This window comes from Pan troglodytes, chromosome 13, assembly GCF_028858775.2.
Source record: "Pan troglodytes isolate AG18354 chromosome 13, NHGRI_mPanTro3-v2.0_pri, whole genome shotgun sequence".
Taxonomy (NCBI): Eukaryota; Metazoa; Chordata; class Mammalia; order Primates; family Hominidae; genus Pan; species Pan troglodytes.
Window position 1 is genome coordinate 71919928 of NC_072411.2, and position 27971 is coordinate 71947898.

General features: G+C 36.3%; 1 protein-coding gene across 9 annotated transcripts in view; it reads left to right on the forward strand.

Annotated features, from left to right (window-relative positions):
• The window catches only part of UBR3 (ubiquitin protein ligase E3 component n-recognin 3), a 262210-nt gene that overhangs the window by 48635 nt on the left and 185604 nt on the right, over window positions 1-27971 (forward strand). For 8 of the 9 annotated variants that reach the window (XR_010150127.1, XM_063791293.1, XM_016950002.4 and 5 more), the window contains exons 4-8: window positions 1328-1471; window positions 2361-2410; window positions 14922-14988; window positions 18932-19062; window positions 20260-20488. Coding sequence is in view for 8 of the 9 variants with exons in the window: in XM_063791293.1 (XP_063647363.1) it covers window positions 1328-1471; window positions 2361-2410; window positions 14922-14988; window positions 18932-19062; window positions 20260-20488 (621 nt within the window). In the remaining variant the exon portion in view is untranslated. Of the gene's footprint in view, window positions 1-1327; window positions 1472-2360; window positions 2411-7181; window positions 7263-14921; window positions 14989-18931; window positions 19063-20259; window positions 20489-27971 lie in introns of those variants that run through there. The other variant, XM_016950006.3, reaches the window with a different exon arrangement.

A 27971-nucleotide genomic window follows, 5' to 3' on the forward strand; every position in this document is an offset into this window, starting at 1 on the left:
TGCAAGCTCCGCCTCCTGGGTTCACGCCATTCTGCCTCAGCATCCCGAGTAGCTGGGACTACAGGCGCCCGCCACTACGCCGAGCTAATTTTTTGTATTTTTAGTAGAGGCGGGGTTTCACTGTGTTAGCCAGGATGGTCTCGATCTCCTGACCTCATGATCCGCCCGCCTCGGCCTCCCGAAGTGCTGGGATTACAGGCGTGAGCCACTGCGCCTGGCAAGAGAACTTCTTGTTTTATGGATGAGGAAATTGAGCCCTAGGAAAATGAAATGGCCTGTTTAAACCTCACAATTAATTTATGTTGGAGTTGGTACTGGAACCTAGGTCTCCTAACTTTTGGTGTGACATGATAATTATGCTCTGCCTCTCTTTATTTTATTTTATTTTATTGTATTGTATTGTATTGTATTTTTTTGAGACAGAGTCTTGCTCTGTTGCCCAGGCTGGAGTGCAGTGGCGTGATCTCAGCCCACTGCAACCTCTGCCTCCTGGGTTCAAGCGATTCTCCTGCCTCAGCCTCCCGAGTAGCTGGGATTACAGGTACCTGCCATCATGCCCGGCTAATTTTTGTATTTTTGTAGAGACAGGGTTTTACCATGTTGGCCAGGCTGGTCTTGAGCTCCTGACCTCAGGTGATCTGCCAGCCTTGGCCTCCTAAAGTGCTGAGATTACAGGCATGAGCCACCACGCCCGGCCCTACGTCTCTTTCTTTAAACACAAGGCTGAGACGTGATCCCCTTTCTTTAACAGTAACAACCATCATGTCTATGTTTTCACTTTTGATATTTTAAGTTTTTGTGTTGTATTGCCTAGGATTTTCTAATATACAGCTTAAGTTATAAAACTTGGAATTGTTGAATGGTGTATTGTTATACAAAACATTCATACGCCTTTCCCAAGCACTCTGCTTTCGATAACTGCATGCTTGGTATTACGAGAGCACAGACTGTCAAACCAGAAGGTAAATTCCGCTACATAATTATTATCTACCATATTACCTCTCTGACTTTCTTTACTGTAATTTTCAGGTTCCTTTAAAGTTCGGATCATGTCTTATTAATTTTTGTGCCCCACATTCCCTTGGATATTTTAGATGCTCACCTACTTTGTAGATTTCATTATTTGGTATAAACATGCTGTGTATTCTCGGATTGTTAGTGCTAAACATAAGCACAAAAGTGTTATTTGAAGCTATCTTATATTATTCATTCTAGGGCTCCCACTCCATTAGAATATTCACCTATTTATAGATACTAGTTAATGAAAAGACCATACTGAGATTTTGAATGGAATATTTTTTTCTAATTTGAAGTTTGTTTTAATTAGGTCTTGGAGAAAATGCTTGTGTAAAGAAAAGTCATGAAAAGTACCTTATAGCTTTAAAGAGCTCTGGACTTACATATCCTGAGGATAAGCTTGTATATGGTGTGCAGGAGCCATCTGCTGGTACTAGTTCTCTGGCTGTTCAAGGTTTGTCTAAATATTTAATTTGAACAGTTGTAACTTTTCTGTATTAAAACCAAATAAACCTCTCAAACTTTACTCATTATTGAAAAAAATTATTTTGAACTAAAACAGTATTATTCTTTTTAAGAAAAGTAATAAAAGTAGTAAAAATTTAGAGGCAAAAAAGAATAGATTGACCAAAGAAGAGAATGCATTTTTCTTAAATGGAATTTGATTAGCTTATTAAGGTTCTGGTTCTAACTCATGAAAAATGTACAGTTGCTATTCAAGAGTAGCCCAAAACTTTACTGCCTCAATATTTTAGTAAACTATGGTTTAAAACTAAAAAGAGATCCTTCTGAAACACCATTTGTAATTACTGTATTAAATCTGAGTTTTCACTGGAGAATTCCTATTGAAGTATCAACCTATTAGGTCCAAACTTATTTGAGATAAATGTTGGAGGCTGGGCACGGAGGCTTATGCCTATAAATCGCAGCAGTTTGGGAGGCCGAGGTGGGTGGATCACCTGAGGTCGGGAGTTTTGAGGCCAGAATGGCCAACATGGTGAAACCTCGTCTTTACTAAAATACAAAAATTAGCTGGGCGTGCTGGCAGGTGCCTGTAAGCCCAGCTACTTGGGAAGCTGAGGCAGGAGAATTGCTTGAATCTGACAAGTGGAGGTTGCAGTGAGGTGAGATTGCGCCACTGCATTCCAGCCTGAGCAACAGAGCGAGAATCCCGTCTCAAAAAAAAAAAAAAAAAAGTTGGACTTTGCCAAGATAACTGTTAGAATGAGGTGTCCTAACGTAACAAAACTTAGCTTTTTGATATTTGTATTTCTCAGAATAATTTGAAAATAAAGCAATATGTAGCAACTATGAAGGACAACTATTTTTCTTCTCCTCCAAAGGTTTCGTAGGCGCAACAGGAACTTTGGGACAAGTAGATTCTTCAGATGAGGTGAGATTTAAAGTTCAAAACTTTTTAAAAAGTACAATTTTGTGCTTTTTTATACTTTTTTATTATTTTATACTTTTTTATAGTTCTGAAACTGTATAGATTTGTAGGCATTATGTAGTTTAAGTTTCTCATTCTATAGACAAGGACACTGAAGCCCATGATGGCTTCTGGGAAGCCTAGATCACACAATTACTTAGTGACAGAACGAGGTGTGTAACTAGATTTTTACTTCTTGTTTATAATTCATTTTTCTTTTTCACAGTTTAAAAGTGGGTAGAAAGAGGTAGAGATTTCTCTTCAGAGGCTATCCCCAAATTTACCCGTATAGTTGTCATATGTACAATGAAATTATTTTTGAAAATTTCGCTAAGTTTAGGATAATTTATTAAAAGACTATGAAATGGAACTGTTTTTCTAATCGTATAATAAAGTTACATTTTACATGTCAGGGATTTTCTTTTAAAACTATGTACTGGGAAAAAGACCATCAATTTGAAATTTCAATTTTTATAGTGTTTATTAATAATAAATAGGAAAAATCATTGTTATATTTCTATATTTTATTACATAATTTATAAGAGAAAAATTGCTGTTATATTTGCTTATAATCTTGTTGCTTATTCAACTTAAATTTTATATTTCTAATACATTTAATTAAAATCTAAAAAATAAAATTACATTTAAACATATATATCTTTTTTCTTTTGGAAATTCATTTTGAGTTGATAATGTAATGTGAATTAAGCCAAATATACTCCTTTTAAAGGGATGATTTCTGTTGTGGAAGTCTTGTAATTGATTTAATACCTTAAAATTTAAATTTTATAGTTTTTCCCCTCTAAAAAGGCTTTCACACAATGTTACGTTTTGTGGAGTCTCATTTTGGGCAATTTTCAAGAATTTTCATCAGATTGGAGAGGCAGTTTATTATGCTGTGTAGGAGTCTGACTCTGGAATTAGACTGCCTGGGTTTGACTTCTGGCTCCTTTACCTATTAGTAGTGTAACCTTGGGCAAGTGTCTTAACTTCTTCATGTCTAAATTTCCTTATCTGTGAAATGGAGATAATAATAGTACTTATTTCATGAGAATATTATGAGGATTGAATGAGTTAACATATGTAAGCACTTACAGCCCTGGTGCCCAGCATATTGTAAACACTATGTGTGTGTTAGTTAAATAAAATAGAGTAATTTAAAAAACTTATATAAATGGTTAGCTTATAAATTTTGCTTCTGTTTTGTAACAAAATAACTTCTGAGAATCATATTGTTATAATGACAAATGGGAAAAATTTTCTGATATTTAAAATAGACTTTCAAAAACATATAAACATTATTATTTTAACTAAACTGTAATAATTCCATTTTGAAGATAGGGGAGGGGAATGGTGGAAGTAAGACTGCTAATTCTTCGTATGCCAAAGAAGGAAGTAATTGGTAATACACATATAGTTTTAAACTGCTTATTTTGCTCTAAGGGCATTTTGTGGGGAGGTGGAATGGCCTATTAAAAGGTGAGTTCTCAGAGTAGGAGTTGACTATGAATGGGTGAATGAATGGGCACTTCTTTAGCTAAAGCCACCTGAGCAGGGGTCTTATATCTGTAGCCAGTAGGAACTTTAGACAACTATTGCATGATGAAATGGTTTGGTCATTGTTCAGAGCACTTTATTAAAATAAACATCTTGACTTGATTTAAAACAACAAAAATCTGTGGTCTTAAGTTTATATTTATGTGGTGGGTTAGAATTGTCATATTATTTTAGCATGCCTAGCATTATGTATCCAACAGGCTTGCTAACAATTCTACTTTATTTTCATGAATTGAATTTTATTTCTGGATATGTAAAAAGCTGATCTTCAATACAGATGCCTTCTCCTCTGTCTAGGACAGAAGTAACAATCATTTGTATCTTGGCCTGAACTCTCCAGATTAGCATTTGAATTTCCCGTGGAGACTTTCATTGTACACAACTGCATTGCAACAACATTCTATTTTATGGTTGGGTGCTAGAAGGACATCCTTGTGTGTGTGTGTTTGTGTGTGCACGTGTGTGTGTATTGAGGGGCTTTTGAATCTCTTCTAGAAGTAATTTCTAGATGATATCAGATAATTTTAAATATTGCCCCTTTTTTATTCATTACTATTGCTTCTAATCTGTCCTTTTTAGGTCCTCACTTCTGTTTCCCACCTCCATCCTCAAGTAGGCCCCAGTGTCTGTTGTTTCTCCCTTTGTGTCGATATTTTCTCATTATTTATCTCCCACTTAAAGTGAGAATATATGGTATTTGGTTTTCTGTTCCTACATTAGTTGGCTAAGGATTATGGCCTCCTGCTCCATCCATGTTCATTTCTCTTAGATTCTGTTTCAGCAACTTCTGTGTATAGTATGTTTTATGTAACCATTTGTTCCTTAATTATGATCATGTCTCAGTGTGAATATCATGGTAAATACTTTTTGACGTTAACAACTTTAAAATACTTTATTTCAGCCCCTAGTCTCTCATAATACATTGTTTTTGTTATAGCTGAGAAGATTTACTTTTAAAGCATGTGATGTATGTTTAATACATTTAAGTAGTTTAGACTCTTTGACCTTTATTTTTTATTTATTTATTTTTTTGAGATAGAGTCTTGCTACATTGCTCAGGCTGGAGTGCAGTGGCATGATCTTGGCTCACTGCAACCTCCAATCGGGTTCAAGCGATTCTCCTGCCTCAGCCTGCCGAGTAGCTGGGATTACAGGCATGCACTACCACGCCTGGCTAGTTTTGTATTTTTGGTAAAGATGGGGTTTCTCCATATTGGTCAGGCTGGTGTTGAACTCCTGACCTCAGGTGATCCGCCCACCTTGGCCTCCCAAAGTGCTGGGATTATAGGTATGAGCCACCGTGCCCAGCCCCAGAAAGCTAATCTTTTTATAGTTTATATATTGATCATATTTTCGAAAGGGATAAAAATAGGGTCATTTGAGCATTTGAAAACTTAAGAATTTGAAGTAGAGTTGTTTAGCCAGAGGTATCTACCGTATGTTTCTTTTTTTTTTTTGAGATAGGGTCTTGCTCTGTCTCTCAGGCTAGAGTGCAGTGATACTTTATATATATATACACACATATATACATACCTATATAATTATATATGTATATGTATATTTATATTATATATTATATATTATATAATATATATTATATATTAATAAATTATATATTATATATGTATATTTATATTTATGTTATAATTATATACATATAATTATATATGTATGTATACATGTATACATATACGTATATGTGTATATGTATACATATATGTATATGTGTACATGTATACATATAGGTATATGTATATGTATACATGTATACATATATAATATAATTACATATGTATGTATATACATACATACATATGTAATTATATTATATATGTATATTTATATTTATATAATATATAATATATTATATATTATACATGCATATTTATATTTATATTATGTATTCTATACATATATAATTATATATGTATGTATATATACACATATATTTATATATGTATATTATATACATACATTTATTTTATGTATGTATATATATTTATCATATTTATATGTAATATGCATGTGTAATAAATAATATACACATATTTATATATGTATATTATATACATATATTTATATTGTATATGTATATATTTATATATAATATATTTGTATATCATATATTTATATATTGTATATTTATGTATATTATATATTTATATATTATATATTTATATGTATTATATAATATATATGTAAATATATATTATATATTATATATTTAAAAATATATATAAAATAAGGTGTTTGCTTTATGGTTTTAAACTTGTCAAGTCTTGAGTTAGAAAAGTCAGCTGGGTGTGGTGGCCCATAACTGTAATCACAGCATTTTGGGAGGCCGAGGCGGGCAGATCACCTGAAGTCAGGAGTTCGAGACCAGCCTGGCCAACATTGTGAAACCCCATCTCTACTGAAAATACAAACATTAGCTGAGCATGCTGGCACATGCATGTAATCCCAGCTACTCAGGGCACTGAGACAGGAGAACCCCTTGAACCTGGAGGCAGAAGTTGCAGAGCTGAGATTGCACCACTGCACTTCAGCCTGGGTGACAGAGTGAGACTCCATCTCAAAAAAAAGAAAAAAAAAAAGAAAAGTCATGTGATACAACAAAAACGAAATGAAAATTAGTGTCAAGCAATTCAAGGGTTATAAAAATTATGACTGCTTGAGCTAAAAGGGACTATATAATTCATCTTGTCTTTCTTATTTATGGATGAAAAAACTGAATTCCATAGAATTAACTGATTCACTCAGGCTAGTAAATGCCGTCTAGTTAGTGGTAGAGTTGAAATTGGGCACTAGTTCTTCTATCTGCTGGTCTAAGTGTTCTTTCTATAAAGTGGATAAACCATGATTGTCATTACTGTTGCTATGCAGCAAATTTGCCCAAAGCTTTATGTCTTAAAATTACCATTTTATTTTGCTCACAATTTTATGACTTAGGAACGTGAGAATGGCATCTGGGCAGTTCTTCCTTTGGTCATCATATGTGGTTGCAGTTAGTTGTTGGCTGCAGCCATAGTCATCTGAGGGCTTCACACTGAGACGGAGATCTAAGATGGCTCACTCATAGGGCTGATAGTTGATGCTGACCATCCGGGAACTCAGCTGGTTGTTGATCAGTATGACAACATGTGGTTTCTCCAGCATGGTGGTCTCAAGTTGGACATCTTACATAGTAGTGACTTACTTCTCCCAGGCCAACAGCCCAAGAGTAGAAGCTGTAGAGCCTTTTCTGAGCTAGTCTTGGAAGGTATGTGGTGTCACTTCATCCTTTTTGTTATAAACGAGTTGCTAAAGTATGTCCAGATTCAGTGGGAGGTGATATAGATCCCACCTTTTGATGGGAAGAATGTCAGAGAATTTGTAAACATGTTTTAAAACTTCCACAACCAGGATATGACATTAGTCATTCTTTTCCCTGGATTCAGTTGATAATCCAATAGTGGGTAGTGATAATAGCTAAATAATGTACCAATAATTTCTTATAAATTTTCTATCTATTTTAGTGGCACTATCTCTTGGGAAAAAATACAACTGATAAAGTAATGCCATTTTAGCCAATAATGGCTATTACAGAGTTTTAATGAAAATCAAAGCTTTCCTTAAGTATAGTAGTTACTATTGTACATCAAGAGAATAAAAACTTATATTTAGATTATAAGGTTATTTTATTTTATTTATTTTGAGACAGAGTCTTACTCTTTTGCCCAGCCTGGAGTGTAGTGGTGTGATCTTGGCTCACTGAACCTCTGCTTCCCAGGTTCAAGCGATTCTCCCGTCTCAGCCTCCCGACTAGCTGGGACTACAGGCGCGTGCCACCACACCCAGCTAATTTTTGTATGTTTAGTAGAGATGGGGTTTTGCCATGTTGGACAGGCTGGTCTTGAACTCCTGACCTCAGGTGATTCACCCACCTTGGCCTCCCAAAGTGCTGGGATTAGAGGCGTGAGCCACTGTGCCCAGCCTGTAAGGTATTTTGGAGAGCTGACTTTTTTTTTTTTTTTGAGACGGAGTCTTGCACTGTCGCCCAGGCTGGAGTACAGTGGCGTGATCTTGGCTCACTGCAAGCTCTGCCTCCCAGGTTCACGCCATTCTGCCTCAGCCTCCCGAGTAGCTGGGACTACAGGCACCCGCCACCACACCCGGCTAATTTTTTGTATTTTTAGTAGAGATGGGGTTTTTCCGTGTTAGCCAGGATGGTCTTGATCTCCTGACCTCGTAATCCGCCCTGGCCTCCCAAAGTGCTGGGTTTACAGGCGTGAGCCATGGCTCCCAGCCGAGAGTTGACTTTTAACTTTGTAAAGCAGAAGAAAATATACTGAAATTTTATTAGTATTCATTGTAGGTTAAAGAACAAAATATATTTTTGAATTTAATTACTAATGAGGCTATGAAACTACTGTGACTCTTCCGCTAGTCTCTTTTTGGGGTTGTGTATCCTGTTTTAATCTGGTTTGTTTTTTGTTTATTAGTGGAAAACATTATTTTATTAGGACTAATGGCCTACATGGAATAAAAATTCTGTTGGTGGCTAGGCATCATAAGCAAGAAGCAATGTTAATTGAGTTTGTGCGATTTATTTGGAAAGAAAGATAAGTTCCATCAACCCCTTTAAAAATGAATATGATTATTATTTAAAATTTGCTTTTACTTTTGTTCTTCTCAAAGTATTTTTTAACATATATTAAAATGGTCAAAATGCAATAATTATTATAGAATAGAATAGATTAAGGTGAAAATAGATGAAGGGATAAGATAGATGGAAAGAGGTTGATAGAGGAAGAGTACTTAAATATAGATGTTCTTGAACAAATAACTATTTTATGCCATTTAAATATTCATTAAGGCTTTTAATGTCATGTTGCATTTTACTTGGAACTGTAGGCACAAATGACATATTTGCTTTAGTATTTATATTTGAAATTTAGTGAAGAGCTAGGTATGGCTTCAGGATTAGAATTTCTACACCATTACCTTATAGGCCCATGGGATTGTTAAGCAAACCCTTTTCATGATTTTATTGTTGTAATTTAAGATATCATAAAGGAAGATAGGATGAGAATAAATGGACAATGACATTTTAATTACTACTATAGAGTAGGAATTGTAACAATTAAAAGATGTTTTGGCTGGGCGCAGTAGCTCATGCCTGTAATCCCAGCACTTTGGGAGGCCGAGGCGGGCGGATCACCTGAGGTTAGGAGTGCGAGACTAACCTGACCAACATGGAGAAACCCCGTTTCTACTAAAAATACAAAATTAGCCAGGCGTGGTGGCACATGCCTGTAATCCTAGCTCCGGAGGTTGAGGCAGGAGGATCACTTGAACCTAGGAGGCGGAGCTTGAAGTAAACTGACATTGTGCCACTGCACTCCAGCGTGGGTGACAGAAGGAGACCCTGTCTCAAAACAGACAGAAAAAAAACAAAAAGAAAACATTTACATTTAGCCCTACCATGCAAAGATTATCACTGTTTATAAATTTTCCTTGTTTACTTTTCTTTTTTTCCTGTATACTCTTACATAATTGAGAAATAATCACTTTGCAAAATAAGTTACTGTGTAGATATGCTTTGAATATTCTTGTCTTTATTCAAGACACAATCCAAGTGAACAACAGCTTTCCAAAAATAATAGCAAAAGTAGGACAGTTGAAATAAAAAATCAGAGATACTTTTCATAAGTGAATAGGTAAAAGAAAAAAGGCTGAGTGCAGTGGCTCATGCCTGTAATTCCAGAACTTTGGGAGGCCGAGGTGGGCGATCACTAGGTCAGGAGATCGAGATCAGCCTGGCCAATATGGTGAAACCCCGTCTCTACTAAAAATACAAAAATTAGCCCAGCATGATGGCACGCGTTTGTAGTCCCATCAACTGGGGAGGCTGAGGCAGGAGAATCGCTTGAACCCGGGAGGTGGAGGTTGAAGTGAGCCGAGATCGCGCCACTGCACCCCAGCCTGCGCGACAGAGTGAGACTCCGTCTCAAAAAAAAAAAAAAAAAAAAAAGTTAATTTTACTTTTGGAGGCATAAGGTTTAATTTTAATTTGGTATCATAAATTACATTAATGGTAAGGGTAGGGCAGGGAATCACATAAACTGTTGGTGGGAAAGGCCTTAGAAATATTTAATGTATTTCTTTTCCAGTGCAGGAATTGATTTTACAACATTCCTGACAGTTGGTAAGCCTCTCCATAAATACTTCCAATCGTAGGGAGCTTACCTAGTTTATGAGGCAACTTATTCCCTTGATAGCTCTAATTATTAAATTCTTCTCAATATTCTGTTAAATATTGTAACTTTCGCATATTTCTTGTTTTGCCTTCGAGAAAGATTTTTATTTCCAGATGACACTTTTAAATATTTACTTTTAGATATTAATATTTTCTGTCGCGCATAGTTCTTTTCACTGTCTAGTAAACTCATTTTCTTTTAAAATCTATGTCCTCATTTAGTGCACAGTGATGGGACATCTTTTGATAAGCATACCGTGTCTTCATTAAGGCCCAAAGCTTTTTGTTATTTTTTTAGCAGCTATCCTAAATTGTTGGCAGGAGCCACAGAGGTCAAACAAAATGCCCAACATTTCCCCCTGGGCCCCACCTTACAGCTGACAAGTTAGAACTCCCTTGTAGTGTTATACTTGTGAAGTTGATTTAAAGCAAACAGTCTGATTATAGGGGCTTACATAAATCTTCAAGTTTCATCTTATTGTTATAGTCTTTTAAGATCTTTGTATTTCATTTTTGTAAGGTGACATATTAAATATTCCTTCTAGCCCTATGTAGTCTGTGTTAATATTCTTTGAGTATTGTTGTAACCAGCTGTGAATTTACCTGACTTCTTTTTATGAAGCTCACATTTATGAAAAAATGTGATGAAAACTGTCTAGAAAATCCATAAAAAAAAAGAAAGGTTAATTTAGGTTGAGAAACCATCTGTAGATTTTGCAGATTGGGAGTTTGAATCTGTTTTTCTTGGATTTTCTTGTCTCATGTCTTCTTGTTTCTTTCCAAAATGATTTGGACCTGTGTCCATATTTTGTGCCTGAAACACATGTAGCAATAGTGCCTACTTCCATGCTCAGGGTCTATTTAAGGTCTGAAAAGTTCCTGAGGGCTGTACAAATGCTGTCTGGGTTGAGATTGTATTTGATTTATTTCCTCTTGTCAGTTGGACCATCATCTTCTCTTAGGATCCTGTACTGCTTCCTCAGGGACAAATGAACCTTAGCTCCACATCATGAATTTGGAGGAATGGGAAATTGTGGTTATGATAACTGTTTTGCTTTCGTTTTCCTTAATGCCTGAATTCTCTACTTTTGGGAGTTATTTCTGTTTGTTAACAGTACTGTACTTTCTAAAAATAAAAATATAGAACTTATAACTGATAATATAGTAATCTGTTATTGTTGGAACAAATAGTATTGGAAATCAGACTTGTATTTTAAAAAGATGTTTATTAACTTAAAACTACAATCCATATTTATTGTTGAATAAGTAGAAAATAAATGTTAACAAAAAGATAACATTACCTAAATCTCTATCACTTAGTGGTGACTCACTGTAAACCTCTAACATTCTTTATTTTTAAATTTTTTTCTTTTTCTTTCTTTCTTTTTTTTTTTGAGATGGAGTTTTGCTCTTGTTGCCCAGGCTGGAGTGCAATGGCACGATCTTGGCTCACTGCAACCTCCCCCTCCCGGGTTCAAGCTATTCTCCTGCTGTAGCCTCCCGAGTAGCTGGGATTACAGGCATGCGCCACCATGTCCAGCTAATTTTGTATTTTTAGTAGAGATGGGGTTTCTCCATGTTGGTCAGGCTGATCTCAAACTCTCGACCTCAGGTGATCCGCCCACCTCTGCCTCCCAAAGTGCTGGGATCTCAGGCATGAGCCACCACGCCCGGCAGTTTTTTCTTTTTCTTTTTCATCTGTGTTATGACTTTATTTATTTATTTATTTATTTATTTTTGAGATGGAATCTCTTTGTTGCCCAGGCTGGAGTGCAGTGGCACAATCTCAGCTCACTGCAACCTCCGCCTCCCGGGTTCAAGCAATTCTCCAGCCTCAGCCTGCCGAGTAGCTGGGATTATAGGTGCCTGCCACTACGCCCAGCTAATTTTTGTATTTTTAGTGGAGACGGGGTTTCAACATACAGGTCAGGCTGATCTCGAACTCCTGACCTCAGGTGATCCACCCACCTCAGCCTCCCAAAGTGCTGGGATTACAGGCGTGAGCCACCGCGCCTCGTCCTGTATTATGACTTTAAAACGTCTAACATTCTAACAGATTTTATGTATGTCATATTTTAATGGTTTCATGCTGTTAATACTCCTGTATTACTTGCTTTTCTCACTGATGACAGTTTTGAACATCTATAAAAAGGAATATACTAACAGATTTTATTTGTGAATGTTATCAATACTTAAATAATTTCATACTGCATATGCTAAAGGTTATGATTCTACCTCACTATCCCAGCTCTCCTAAACCAGGGATGTTACATATGAATCAACAACTTCCACATTATAATGACATATTTTCCCTATTTTAAAATAGCATGCTTTAAAATTCCCTGTTTTAAAATAGCATGCTTTTCTCGTTTATAATAATAGTTTTTGAACATCTGTTTGGTCACAATGAATATAGAGCTCCAGGGTTGTTTTTCTTTATATGGTACAGGTGTGCTATTATATATTTACCTAATCATCTACTATTGGAAACCAAAGACTTTTTTTTTTTGCCATTATAAATAACATTGTGATGAATAGGTATGCATATAGTCCCAATTCACTTGTCTGATTATTTCTTTGGGTTAAATTCCTAGAACTGGAATTTCTGTTCCAAAGATTGCCAGATTGCCATTCAGGGAAATTTTACTACTGTATATTCTCACCATTGGTATGTAAGAGTACCTATTTTCCCACCAGCTCAGATGCAGATAATCTCCCTTCTTAGCTGTATTTGATATCTAAAATGATGTTAAGGCCAACTCAGTGGTCTGTGTTTTCAGACTTTTGTCTTTTGCCTTTGCTTATGCTGTATTCTCTTCTTGGCATGACTTTCCCCCTCTTTGCTTGGCTAATTCCACTTGTCTTTTAAGTGTATAAGGCCAGGAAATTTATAAAACTTCATATTGCCGTGACCATCACTTGATCAAGGATACTGTTTTCATAGGAAGTTTATATTTGAAATTATGAAATAATTCTCACCTAGGACATAACGTGTTTTTCCAAGTTTGCCTTTTCTCTCAGGTCTTGGAGAACCAGTTTCATAAATGGCTATTAGTTGAAATCTTAAATTTCTGAACCCTCTGGGCCCTGTAGTATGCTTTTACATTCCTGTGTCTGTTTTCTGTCTTTTAAGGCTTCATATTTCTTTCTGGTGAATTTCTCCAGTGGCAAGCTTAGAGTGGCAGAGAGGGATTGTAGTTTGACTGTTAGTTCTGTTGCCTGGTGGATGGCCAGAGAGGCCTGGCAAAGGTGGAGATTAACAGGGAAGACATATTGAAGTGCCCAGTAAATGCTGAATGACTGAGCTAAGTAGTAGCTCTGGAAAACCCCAGAAAATGGCCCTGAGGATTGATGCTTGACGGAAACCCAAGTTAAGGCTATTATTTAGGCCAAGGAAGCTGCACCAGTAAATAGAGCTCCAGCATGAAGCTGAGGCTACTTTTCTGCTTTAGAAATTTGATGGGTGCTAATTGAGAAAAGTATCTTGGAATTTTTACTACAGTTCTAACCTGCTACCAATACCATTGTTAGCACAACTGACTATATGCCACATTACCGCACCTCTTTATAATATTGGTTGGTTCATATATGTTTGGAAAATAGGGAAAATATGTCATTATAATGTGGAAGTTGTTGATTCATATGTAATATCCCTGGTTTAGGAGAGCTGGGATAGTGGGGTAGAATCATAACCTTTAGCTGGAGAGGAAAAAACTCTGAGTTCTGCTGCAAAGACAGCAGGAACCTTTTCAGCACTATACTAAGAAAATTAGAAATGAGCACCTACACTCAGGGCTTCCTCCCCAAGAGGTGCACCACTACTTTCACCTTGGTTTTACAAGAGGCAGGCTGCCTTCTTTGCTCCTCTTCCCTCTGCATTGTCATAGTTGGCTGGCTTTCTTTACTCTGTTGTACAGTGTTAACATGCTCTGATCTAGCCTTAAACCACCACATGATGTTTGCCTGGGCCTGCAAATGATCTTCCCAGGTACCAATTACTGCTTTTGTTACTTCTCTGGTTACAAACTTGAATAGGTTGTGAGTGTCCATCCCTTACCCTTTTTTTCCCCCATAAGCCTTGTTATTTTTAGTGCGAGGTTTTTCTAGGAGATAGATATATATATATCACATTGAGCAGAATGTATTTCCTTTTTGGATTTTTTTTCTAAGCATATTTTAATTTGTTTTTATTATTATTTTTAACTGTCAACTCCAACTTCTAATATGTTGTGTTTATTTTTCAAAATTTGATTTGTTGAACTCATTTTTTCTTAGACCCTTCAAAGCCTTTCCTCTATTCGTTGTTTTAGTCCTCTCCTCTTCTCTCCTACCTTCCTATAATAATCTCTCTCATTCCACCCTTTAGCTTCTTCGTGCATTCGATGTTAATTTATAAGGTTAGGAAAATTTTTATTTTGGCATTTTGGGGTACTTAAGAGTCTTCCATTAGAAGCAGAGATTACATTTAAGAGCTCTTGTGTTTTGATATTTAGGGATATTTCACTGTATTTTAAAATCAAAATTAACACTAAAATATATATTATAGCAAATACATAGATGTTGATTAGTAGTATGTAAGCATGCATATATTATGTGTTTAATGTAATTTGTAAGCACATTTATAAAGTGTATCAATTTATGAATGTGACCGTGTATAATGCTAATTTTATTTTCCTTCAGGATGATCAGGATGGTAGTCAAGGTCTGGGCAAGAGAAAAAGGGTAAAACTAAGCAGTGGCACCAAAGGTATTTGTATTTATTATTATTTTTTTCCTTGAATAAAATGCTTCTAAAAAATGCCTAATCACTAAAAATACTTGATGGGCTAGCCATACTGACATCAAAGCTGTTTGAAGGGAGGCTTATGTTATTAGATTTATCTAATAAGTCTTGGAGAAAGTATTGTTAAGCGATTACTATTGGGTTTTGTTCATTATTTTCATCATAAAATATGCATTATCATATTTGAGTCCCCCCCAAAAGGAAGTCTTTTCATTGATTGACTGATTTGGCTCCAGTGTTTTTTGTGTGAATTTGTAGTTTGGCCTAGTTCCTTTTATAATCTGGGGTATGCAATTTCTAGAGTGAAAAAAGACAAAGGAGATGACATGGTGAGAGAGAGACAGACACACACACACACACACACACACACACACACACACGGAATGAACAAATAGTACTTAACACGTCATAAAGGCTCAGTAGGGACTCACGTGTTTCCTCAAAGGAGAAGGTATTATAAATATGCTTTGTAGTGAGGGACTAGATTAGTAATAATAATGAGTAATATTTATTGAACCTTTTGTATATGTTAGACATGTTAGAGATTATGGCTAATGAGAGGTAGATCCTTAATTCATATCCCAGAGCCTAAGCTTTTAACCACAATGTTTACTTGACTGTCACTAAAAGCTTTTCTAGAATACTTGCGATTAGTTGACAAGTCTGTGCTTTGGATTTTTGCCAGGGATTTTCATATCTTAACGTGTGGTTGGTTTAGAAAGTCTCCAGAGTCTAAAATGTTATTTTGATGAAAATAAATTTCTTACTTCTGCTGTTGATTAAGTGTATCTTGTGAAATATCTAGGACTGCCTAGAAAGGTGGAACATGCAGGCACTTTGAGTTGCAGGTTCCTTTTCTAAGTCTCAGTTACTATGCTGCTGCATTTAACTTGGGGGTTGCTAGGAAAGGGTATGGAATTTGATCTGCAGTCCAGGATGCACACATACAGGTATGTTCTCCTTTTTTCTGGCTCAGCAGAGAACCTGTATGTCTGAAGGAAATTAGGAACTCATATGGCCTTCTGGCTCTTTAACTTATCAGATATTAAACTGAGTCCTTGTGACACATCTGAGTTGGAGATTGTTAGGCACATAGTTGAGTTTAAGCTTTAGGGGTGCCCAGAAAATACCTGCTGTGGTGTAAGAGGTCATTGTTTTCCTTCAGCCTGGTCACACTCTGACTGAAGATACTTTTTATGCAGACTTAAAGTGTTTTTTTCTTTGTCTGTTTTTAAATACCTGAACTTTTTTCACATGTGTGTTTGGATTGAGTGCCTTCTCTTCCTTGTAATTGTAAGAAATAGTACTGAAATTTAAAACTTCATCAGTTACCATTTTCAGTTTAAGTATGTACATGGAAGGAATGGCTTTGTGAATTAGAACCCCAGGTGTTTTCAAAAACTGACCTTATTTTGAAGATATCTGAAGTTTAGGGAATGGCTCAATTTTTGTAAGAATTTTGTTCCACAGCTTGGAAAGTGCACTGAAAAGAAAATATGTAATGGTAAGGAAGAGGCCAGACACTATGCTAACCCCATCACTGTCTGTTCTCTAAACCTGCATTTTAAGGGTGAGGAAACTGAGGCCTTGAGGGCTTTAACTATATGGCCAAGATTCCAAGATTATTGAGCTAGTGAGTTGCAGAACTTGAACTCTGCTCTCTTAATTAAAACCTTTGCTTTAGTCATGCATTTACAGTGCATAATGATTCTTTAAAAATCTCTTTTTACAATTTGACTTAAGGTAGTTTACACATTGTTAAAAGTCATGTCAAGATTTAAAGATAGTCAAACATAACTAATGGAAGCATTTCTAACTACATTTTCATAATATTACACAATATAACACGTGCTTTAACATCTTGGGAGACTGACATCACCTATTTTAAGAATAACAAAGAAGACATTGCTGGAGTTTTTTTGGTCTGCAGATAAAAATATTGAATTCTACGTAACTGCAACTATTTTTATTTTAGCAGAAGCCACAGCTTTCCTGGTATATTCAGGTTGTTTAATTGATTTAAAACATTGTTAATGTATATTTTCTTTTAAGTGCTTGACAATTAATAATAATTATGATGGCTTCAGGCTTTTCATTTGCCTAATGCAGGCTTGCAGAGTCATAACTATGAATTCTATGATTAATAGTACTAGTTTTATTCAGCTTTGTAAATACATTAAGAAGCACTTACCAATGAGAGCTTTCATTTTGGTAGTCTGTGAAATTATCAGTCACATTGTGTTAAGTGAATTGTGAGAATTAAATTAGGTACAGCAGTGTGCTGTGGATTATAATTTATTTTTTTCAGCACAGGGTCTCACTGTGTTACCCAGGCTGGAATGATCAGTGGCATGGTCTTGGCTCACTGCAACCTCTGCCTCCCAGGCTCAAGCGATCCAATCCTCCTGTCTCAACCTGCCGAGTAGTTGGGACTACAGGCGCATGCCACCCCACCTGGCTGATTTTCGTATTTTTTTTAGAGACAGGGTTTTGCCATGTTACCTAGGTTGGTCTCAAATTCCTGAGCTCAAGCCATGTGCCCACCTCAGCCTCCCAAAGTGCTAGGATTAAGGTGTGAGCCACTGTGCCGAGCCTATATTATAATTTTTAGTTACAAATCTTAAATTCCTGCTACCTGATTCTCTTGGGCCCTGTTTTTATTACTTTTTATCTTTGAATCTGTCAGTGAGTTCTTTTGACTGTATTTTACCTCCTTTCTTGCAATCTTGGTTTTTGTTTTTAAATCATTGTCATGCCCTGGAAATGATCTGTTTCAGGAAGAATAGATTTCTGTTTTATAAGTAGAAAATTCTGAGTTTTGAAAATAATTACTTAATTGCTAATAATAAAGAAATGTAGCCTGGACAACACAGCAAGACCATGTCTCTTCAAAAAATAAAAAATAAATTAGCAGGGTGTGGTCTTGCACACCTATAGTCCTAGCTATTCGGGAGGGTAAGGTGGGAGGATAACTTGAGCTGAGGAGTTTGAGGCTGCAGTGAGCTATGATTATGCCACTGCACTCTGGCCTCCAGAGTGAGACCCTGACTCTTAAGAAAAAAAAAAAAAAAAAGATGTATAGTGTTACAGTGTACTTGTCTTTGTATGTTAACCACTACTATATATCACTTATGTCACCACTGAAATGGAATTAGGGAGTTGGAAGATATTTTTGCCTTTCTGTAGTTAAAATCATAATATCTTCAGAAAATATGATATTTTGGTGCTGTTTTTCTTGTTATTAATGAAAAAACTGTGTTAAAGTTATATCTAATAAGGACTGATTCAAGCCTTAGTAAATGCAGTGTTTTGTAAAGAAAGTGATGACATACTGAGCTTATTGTTACTCATTTAGACCCATTGCCTGGGGAGATGTGGTATGAACACATTATTCAATACTAGAAGAAGTATAAAGCTGGGGTAGTGTTAATTGAAAAAACTCTACAAGGTTATCCTGGAAGACACCTTGAACAGTGATGTAGTTAGGGCTGGACCTGAGGATTTTGATGCGTGTGAGATACTGTTTTTTCCAGTCTCTCATCTAAGTTTAGCCCCTGCTTAAGCAGTGTCACTGGAGCCAGTACATCATAGTTGACACTTCTTGTATCCTCTTGATGTCTTTGTGGATAATGCTTTCTTCCATTGAATACCTTTATTTAAAAAGGGCATCCATTCCCCCCATTCATTTTTCCACTTACTGCTTTATATTAAAATATATGCATTAAATTTTTTCTTATTTATATACTGTGTACATTATAGAAATCTAGCTTGTCAATATTATTGCATTATTGTAAGGATATTTTTAACTTTTAGATACTTTCCCATTTTATGGTTTATGGGTTATTAGTTATAAAATGAGATGAGCAACTTCAATCATTAACTGATAAATTTCATTTTTCATGTGCAGATCAATCCATAATGGATGTTTTGAAGCATAAAAGCTTCCTAGAAGAACTATTATTTTGGACTATAAAATATGAATTCCCTCAAAAGATGGTAACTTTCTTACTCAACATGCTTCCAGATCAAGAGTATAAGGTATCTATATATTTTCCTGCTTTTCTGAACTTAGCTTTTCTTTCTTTGCCTTTCATTATTAAATCTTTTTTTGATATATTTCTCAGGTGAAGGTTGATATAACACTATAAACAAGTGTTAGTTTCTTCTCTTGATAACACAAGTTCTTCACAAAAGGCACAGTGTCTTAGCTTTGTGGCAAAGCAGCATTACTGAGCAGAATTCCAAAGGATTGCTTTTCTGCATGGAACTTGGTCTGGAGGGAATGCTGGGGAACAAACATTGAAACCACAATTTTTATTTTGCAGAAATAAATATGTAGTTACAAATTGTTCTAAATCCTCTGAAGAAGAGTACAAGGTGCTATAAGAATGTTTAATGGGGGCAATTGAATTTAGATTGTGAGATCAGGCTGGGAAAAGCATGGGTTGAAAAGTTGCTGGTCACAACTGCTAAAGAGAGAACAGTTATTGACTCATATACAAATGTTGGCAGGTGAAGTTTCTAGTCCCAGGGGGTCAGAACCCACCTGTTACTATCTTACGGTTATGGCAAAATGACGAAGCTCGGTGTATGAAAAGAAAATAAAGCATGCTGTTATTTTTATGGTGTAGGTTAGGAGAGACACTTTAATAGTGTCATTGTTTTGTGTGTCTTTATATCTGCTAAAAAAAAAAAAAACAGAGAAAATGTACATGTAAAGGAAATAAGAGTAAAAATAAATACGGCTGGGCGTGGTAGCTCACGTCTGTAATCCCAGCACTTTGGGAGGCTGAGGTGGGCAGATCACCAGAGGTCGGGAGTTTGAGATCAGTCTGGCCAAACCCCATCTCTACTGAAAATACAAAAATTAGTTGGGCGTGATGGCGTGTGCCTGTAATCCCAGCTACTTGGGAGGCTGAGGCAGGAGAATTGCTTGAACTAGGGAGGCGGAGGTTGCAGTGAGCTGAGATCATGCCACTGCACTCAGGCTTGGGCGACAGAGCAAGACTCCGTTTTGGGGGAAAAAAAATTTTTTTTTTCTTTAACCATCAAAATATTTTGCAAATGTTCCAAAAAAGTGAAAGACTACCTCACCATCGAGATTTTTTTTTAGTTATCTTGGGCATTATTATAAATTAGTAATAGCTGTAAAATGTTAACATGATATATTGAAAATGATTTTAAATTAAAAATTAAAACTAATGTGTTTTTTCCTTTCTATTAAAATGTTTACAGGTTGCTTTTACAAAAACTTTTGTTCAGCATTATGCTTTCATTATGAAAACACTGAAGAAAAGTCATGAATCAGACACAATGTCTAACAGAATTGTGCATATTAGTGTTCAGTTGTTCAGCAATGAGGAGCTAGCCAGACAGGTAACAGAAGAATGTCAGCTGCTGGATATTATGGTCACTGTGCTATTATACATGATGGAAAGTTGCCTTATTAAAAGTGAGCTACAAGGTAACTCAGAATTATATTCACTAGTTCTATTATTATCAGTATTATTAATCTAGTATTATTAGTGTACTTCATATACTTAGTAATATTACTAATAATGATACTCAGTATTATTAATCATATTCTAGTATTAGTGAACTTTGTATAACTAGTCTTGAAAACACCTTATGTTTAAAAAAATTATAAAATAATACATGTTTGTTACGGACATCTTTGAAAATTTCCAGTGAAGTTTAAAGAAAAAGTTAAAAGCACTTGTAGTTTTGTTATTCACAAATACCTGTTGTTAGCACTTTGCTATATTTCTTTTCTTTTTGTGTGATGACTATATTTATAGATACAATAAATACTTTTTAAAAAGTTGCCATAGTGTACATGTCAAAAACATGCATTTTAATAAGTGCAGGTATTAATATCATGGCTATACCATAATTTATTTAGTCATTTCCTTATTAGACATGTTTCTGCTTTTTTATCATAAATTTGCTGCTATCAGTCTTAGATTTTTTACATGCTTATACTTTTATAACTTAAAAATTGGGATAAATCTTGCCTTTACTCCCTTAGTGAGAACTTTATATTCTTCTTTTGTGCCCACTATGTGGTTGATACTCTTCAACCTGCCATAATGTTTCTGTACCTCTTCCCATTCTCATTTCTCTATAGTTACTCATCTTAACTTTACCTCCCTTAAATTCTATATATATGTATATGTGTGTATATATGTATATACACACATATATAAATACATACATAATTTTTATTATTACTATTTTTTGAGACAGAGTCTTGCTCTGTACCCCAGGCTGGAGTGCAGTGGTACGATCTTGGCCTACTGCAACCTCCGCCTCCTGGGTTCAGTTCAAGCAGTTCTGCCTCAGCCTCCTGAGTAGCTGGGATAACAGGTGTGCATCACCATGTCTGGCTAATTTTTGTATTTTTAGTAGAGATGGGGTTTTGCCATGGTGCCCAGGCTAGTCTTGAACTCCTGACCTCAGGTGATCCCCCTGCCTCAGCCACCCAGAGTGCTGGGATTACAGGTATGAGACACCACGCTTGGCCAATAATATATAGTATTTAAATATTTGCTATGTACCTGGTACTGTGCTGAATACTATTTATGTATTGTTTCAATTAAGCTTCTGAACAAGTCTCTGAGATTGGCATTATTATTATCCTTGCTTTAAAGATGAGTACATTGAGGCTTAGGAAAGTTAAGCAATTTGCCATAGGTTATACAGCCAGCAAATGACACAGTTAAGAAGGATTTCCTGGCTCCTAATGTCAGAACTCTTACTATTCTTAACCTTGACACAGCCAGTCCCTGTCAAAGATTCTTTGATAGGATGTGTCTTTACTTATTGGCACTAGGAGCTAAACTTTAAAAATAACAACAAACAATACTTCAGATTAATTAAATCTTAGGACCTCTCCATTCTCTGAGGAGGAGAAATCTTATAGTTGAACCTTGCTTTGTTCCACTCTTGCCTCTTTGTGCATATCAGCTCCTGTTTTCTCCTTATACTGATAATCTGTCTGTTCTCAGGTGTGACACCATGTCCTGAAAATTGATATGAACTCAGTGCAAGGCATAATGCGTTATATATTATAGCTAGCTAATTATGATAGCTACCATCTCTAGAGTACTCAACTATATGCTAGACTCTTTTCTCAGTACTTTATATGCATTATATCACTTAACCATCAATAATTCTTTGAAGGTATTGTCATCTCCATTTTATAGATGAGGCAGCTGAGGCATAGGGAGTTGAAGTCAATGATCTGTGATCTTACAGCTCTGAGTGGTAAGGCTGGGTTGTCTAACTTCAAAGCCTGTACTCTTTCATACCTACTTTGTGAGTCTGCCTTCCCATTGTAGGTATAGTGGGAGCATAATACATTATTTACATTAAAGAATATACTTCTCACCTTTTTTTTTTTTTTTTTTTAAAGATGGAGTTTCACTCTTTTTTTTTTTTTTTTTTTTGAGACGGAGTCTCGCTCTGTCGCCCAGGCTGGGGTGCAGTGGCGCGATCTCAGCTCACTGCAAGCTCTGCCTCCCAGGTTCACGCCATTCTCCTGCCTCAGCCTCCCGAGTAGCTGGGACTACAGGCGCCCACCACCACGCCCAGCTAATTTTTTGTATTTTTAGTAGAGACGGGGTTTCACCGTGTTAGCCAGGATGGTCTCGATATCCTAACCTTGTGATCCGCCTGCCTCGGCCTCCCAAAATGCTGGGATTACAGGCGTGAGCCACCACGCCTGGCTGGAGTTTCACTCTTGTGTCCTAGGCTGGAATGCAATGGCGTGATCTCAGCTCACTGCAACCTCCGCCTTCCAGGTTCAACTGATTCTCCTGCCTCAGCCTCCCGAGTAGCTGGGACTACAGGCGCCCGCCACCATGCCCGGCTAATTTTTTGTATTTTTAGTAGAGACAGGGTTTCACCGCATTGGCCAGGCTGGTCTTGGACTCCTGACGTCAGGTGATCCACCCACCTCGGCCTCCCAAAGTGCTGGGATTACAGGCATGAGCCACCATGCCTGGCCTACTTCTTTGCTTTTTAAAGGAAAATTTAAAAGCTGCTTTATGTTTTAGTTTTACTAACTTCATGTAATATGATCTATTCTTTCCTAGAGATTTATCTACATATATTGCTTTTTCTTTTTTCCTTTTTGAAATAGTATCTGCTGTCATTCAGCTGTATCAATGATATTCTTATATTTTATTATATATTTAAAGACAGACTTTTCACAAAAATGATGTTTTTTAAAAATTTTTTTACTTTTTAATTATACTTTAAGGTCTGGGGTACATGTACAGAATGCGCAGGTTTGTTACCTAGGTATACATGTGCCATGGTGGTTTGCTGCACCCATCAACCTGTCATCTACATTAGGTATTTCTCCTAATGCTGTTCCTCCCCCCACCCCTTGCCCGGCCTGGTGTGTGATGTCCCCCTTCCTGTGTCCATGTGTTCTCATTGTTCAACTCCCACTTATGAGTGAAAACATGCGGTGTTTGGTTTTCTGTCCTTGTGATAGTTTGCTGAGAATGATGGTGACCAGTTTCATCCATGTCCTGCAAAGGACATGAACTCATCCTTTTTTATGGCTGCAATAGTATTCCATGGTGTATATGTGCCACATTTTCTTTATCTAGTCCATCATTGATGGTCATTTGGGTTGGTTCCAAGTCTTTGCTATTGTGAACAGTGCTGCAATATACATGTGCATGTGTCTTTATAGCAGCATGATTTATAACCCTTTGGGTATATACCCAGTAAAGGGATTGCTGGGTCAAATGGTATTTCTAGTTCTAGATCCTTGAGGAATCGCCACACTGTCTTCCACAATGGTTGAACTAATTTACACTCCCACCAACAGTGTAAAAGCGTTCCTATTTCTCCACATCCTCTCCAGCGTCTGTGGTTTCCTGACTTTTTAATGATCGCCGTTCTGACTGGCCTGAGATGGTATCTCATTGTGGTTTTGATTTGCATTTCTCTAATGACCAGTGATGATGAGCATTTTTCATATGTTTGTTGGCTGCATAAATGTCTTCTTTTGAGAAGTGTCTGTTCATGTCCTTCACCCACTTTTTGATGGGATTGTTTTTTTCTTGTAAATTTGTTTAAGTTCTTTATAGATTCTGGATATTAGCCCTTTGTCAGATGGATAGATTGCAAAAATTTTCTCCCATTCTGTAGGTTGCCTGTTCACTCTGGTAATAGTTTCTTTTGCTGTGCAGAAGCTCTTTAGTTTAATTAGATCCCATTTATCAATTTTGGCTTTTGTTGCCATTGCTTTTGGTGTTTTAGTCATGCAGTCTTTGCGGCAAAATGGTGTTTTAAATTCATAATTGAGAAAACAAAATTTAGAAGTACCTGTTCTTTTAAAAGAATCTGGAGTCTCTTTTCTTCACTAGGTGATTTAGCTGTGCTTATTACATGTGGTTTGCATTTGGCCTTTAAGGGAGAATATTTGGGAACAAGATGAGTCTTAAACCTGCCTCCCATTTTTTTTTTAATAGCTAGCTTTCCTCACTTTTTATATTCGTATCCTTACCTACCTCATTTTAATGTTCACTCCCATTGTTCTATTGAAATCTACAAAATTGTCCATGACTCATGTAGACATAGTCCTAGTTTTCCCAGAATAGCCTTAAGTTATGCCTGTTAGTCTGACGTAGTTATTAATACAATTTCTTTTACGCTCAAAAGCGTCCCAGTTTATATGATAAATTATGTGGTTTACCCTTTTTGTAAACTACATGTTGAGGAAGCCAGTGGTCATAGTTTAAACTTTACCTTGCTTGATTTTCAGTAGCATTTCACACTGTTGATTCTCTTTCTGTGGCCCAATACTCTTCTCTACTTGTCCTATCAATATTGGTGTTTCTTGGCACTTTGTCCTAGTGTCTCTGCTTTTCACACTTTTCCCATATTTTTCTGAAATCATATTATATGGTATCAGTTGCTTTTTACATATGCTTCTAATGCAGTTAGTCTTTTCTGGAAATTCTTATACAAATTGAATTTTCAACAAGCTGAAATAAAGATTGGTAAGATCTTTAAATATAATTTTTTTTTTAGCAGTAAATTACATTATTTCCAGCCAAGTTCTAAAACTATCTTTGGAAGCCTTCAAACTTTGCCATACTATTTTTTCCTCTTTCAGTAGTAGCATAAGATATCATGATATATATTTACTGCTTTTCTAAAAGTATCATAAGCTTTTCCCATTTTTACACTGAGTATTAGAATAAACCTTAGCTGTACTGAACTACCCATAACTAGCCACGGATATTACAACAGGATCTCTGTACTTTCTTTTTATTTTTTAGCAGCCTCTATCTAGCCTTGTCTTGGATTGTTGTTAGATGATATTTTAAAATTTTGTCTATACTTTTAATAAATACAGGAGCTGATACAATGAGAATTTGGCCACAGCGATAGCTGAAGACTAAAGGGAAAAAGCCTTATAGTAGTATGTGATTCCTACCTTCTACTTTTACTTTTTTATATTCAATTTTATACCATATGCATTGTGGTTCCAAATATAGCTCATAATTTTTCATGTCCCAGAAATTTTAGAATTTATCTTTTGAAACAGTCTTTGTAAAGTGGAATCTAAAACCATGTGTTGTATGACATAGGAATGTCTGTAGATGCTCATAATCCCAGACTGCCTTTCCTCCCTGCATATCAAACTACTTATTGAACTATATTGTTTGGATGTCTATAAACACCTCAAACACACAATGTCCATAGCAAAGACTCATTATTGCTCCATTAATCTGGCTTCTTTTACATTATCTTGTGTGTGTGTGTATGTACATGAGCACATGAATGTGTGTTTTGATTCCACTGTCTATCTAAACAGCTGTGCAGCCTAAAAACCTAGGAGTTGTCTTTGACTTCTTTTTATTCCTTGCAGATATAGCACACATTACCAACTCTGTCCTTCAAATCTTCTGAATATCTTTACATAGCCTCTTCATCACTGCATCTTTTTGCCACCACCATAGTTCAAACCATGGCCATCTCTAAGCCTCTTGTCTCTAGTTGTTGTCACTCTCCTTCAGTCACTTTTTACATTACACTTCTTATAATGTTCTCTCTCTTAAAACCCCCTACTGGCTTTCCATTCTCTTCATGTGAACTCTAAAGTCCTGACGCTGGCTTATAAGACCCTGTAGCCTCATTTGTACCATGCATCCTCTGTATTCTTTCTTCAAGTGATTCTAACCTTTTCTTAGGTACTGTTCCTTCTGCGTATAGCACCATCTGCTTCACCATCACTAGTTTATCTGGTTAATCCTAATTCCTGCTTTATTTTATAGGCCTCAGTTTAAACTTCACTTCCTCAGGAGAGTCTTTTTTTTTTTTTTGAGATGGAATCTTGCTCTGTCACTTAGGCTGGAGTGCAGTGGCACAATCTCGGCTCACTGCAACCTCCGCCTCCCGGGTTCAAGTGATTCTCCTGCCTCAGCCTCCTGAGTAGTTGGGATTACAGGTGCCCGCCACCACGCCCAGCTAACTTTGTGTTTTTAGTAGAGGTGGGGGTTTCACCATGTTGGCGAGGCTGGTCTCGAACTCCTGACTTCAGGTGATTCGCCCATTTTGGCCTCCCAAAGTGCTGGGATTACAGGCGTGAGCCACCATGGCCAGCCAAGTCTTTTCTTGAATTGTAGTCTAGCTTTATTTGTTCTTATGAGTCCCTGTACTTTTCCCATTGCAGCCCTTATCACATTCTGCCTTCTTAGATGTTAATCTCCATGAAGACAGAGATCATCTAAATCTTGATTTATTTATCACTTTATTCTCAGAGATTAGTTGAAAACTTGACCCTTAGTAGGTGCTCAATAAATATTTGTTGATGAGTGAATTTAATTTTACACTGAATCATTGCTCTTTATATCTGTAATGAGGAAAGTACCAGTTTGAGTAAAAATAGAAGTCCTAATCATTTTATTTCATTAATGATTCCAAGGCGTTTTTTACAAGAACAGTAGTATTTAAGCAGTGTCATGAAAATAGTGAGTTTGATTAATTATATTCTGCTTATTCATCCTCTGGTTTCAATTACATAGAACAGTGATTCTCAATTTTTAACTTAAAAAAAATCCCAACATTCCTTAGCACTGTTGCATCAATATCAATGGCTCACTAGCTCAGAAGTGGAACAGTAGTTGTCAGTCATGGCCAGGGGTTAGTATAAACAATTTGTAAAAAGCCCCTAGTCCTTACTTCCTCATTGAGTTAGACCCTCTCTCGTCTATTGAGAAGTACTGAAAGAGAGTGTACTTAACTTCAGTGGGCCCTGTTCTTAGATATTGTTAAACTTATTTAATATTTGGTAAAATAATTCTGTGGACTGAAACCTAAGTTTAATGTGTGGAAATTAAAAAGTGCAGTAGAGGCCCTCCTGACTGATGAGTATGACAGGTAGATAGGTAGTTGAATAAGTTGGTTAAAGTGAGGAATCATTTAAAAAATATGAGCCGGGTGTGGTGGCACATACTTGTAATCCCAGCTACTGAGGAGGCTGAGGTGGGAAGACTGCTTGAGCCCAGGAGTTTGAGTCCAGCGTGGGCAACATAGTGAGACCCCCATCTTTGAAAAAATATATATATACCTTAAACATTGTATTTTAACTTAAAACACAGAACTGTGTGTTCATTCTCCAGGCTTTTAACTTTGGGCAAAGTATTTTCAGGATATGATTTCCTTGACTGGAGTTCTCGCTCATCTTTTTTATAAATAGCACATCTATAAAGCATCATCTGTGGATCCAATTTTAATCTCTTTAAAATAGAGTTAGAATATAAAGCAATCTGAGTGTAAAATATACTTAGGCTTTTATGATTTTTCTGTCCCAAGGTTTTTTAGCTTTTTTTCCTGGCACTTGTTTTTATTTTATTGTCTCTCAAAAGCATATGATTCAATTTCTGTAATACCTCTCTGTGCTTTCATATGTCATTAGT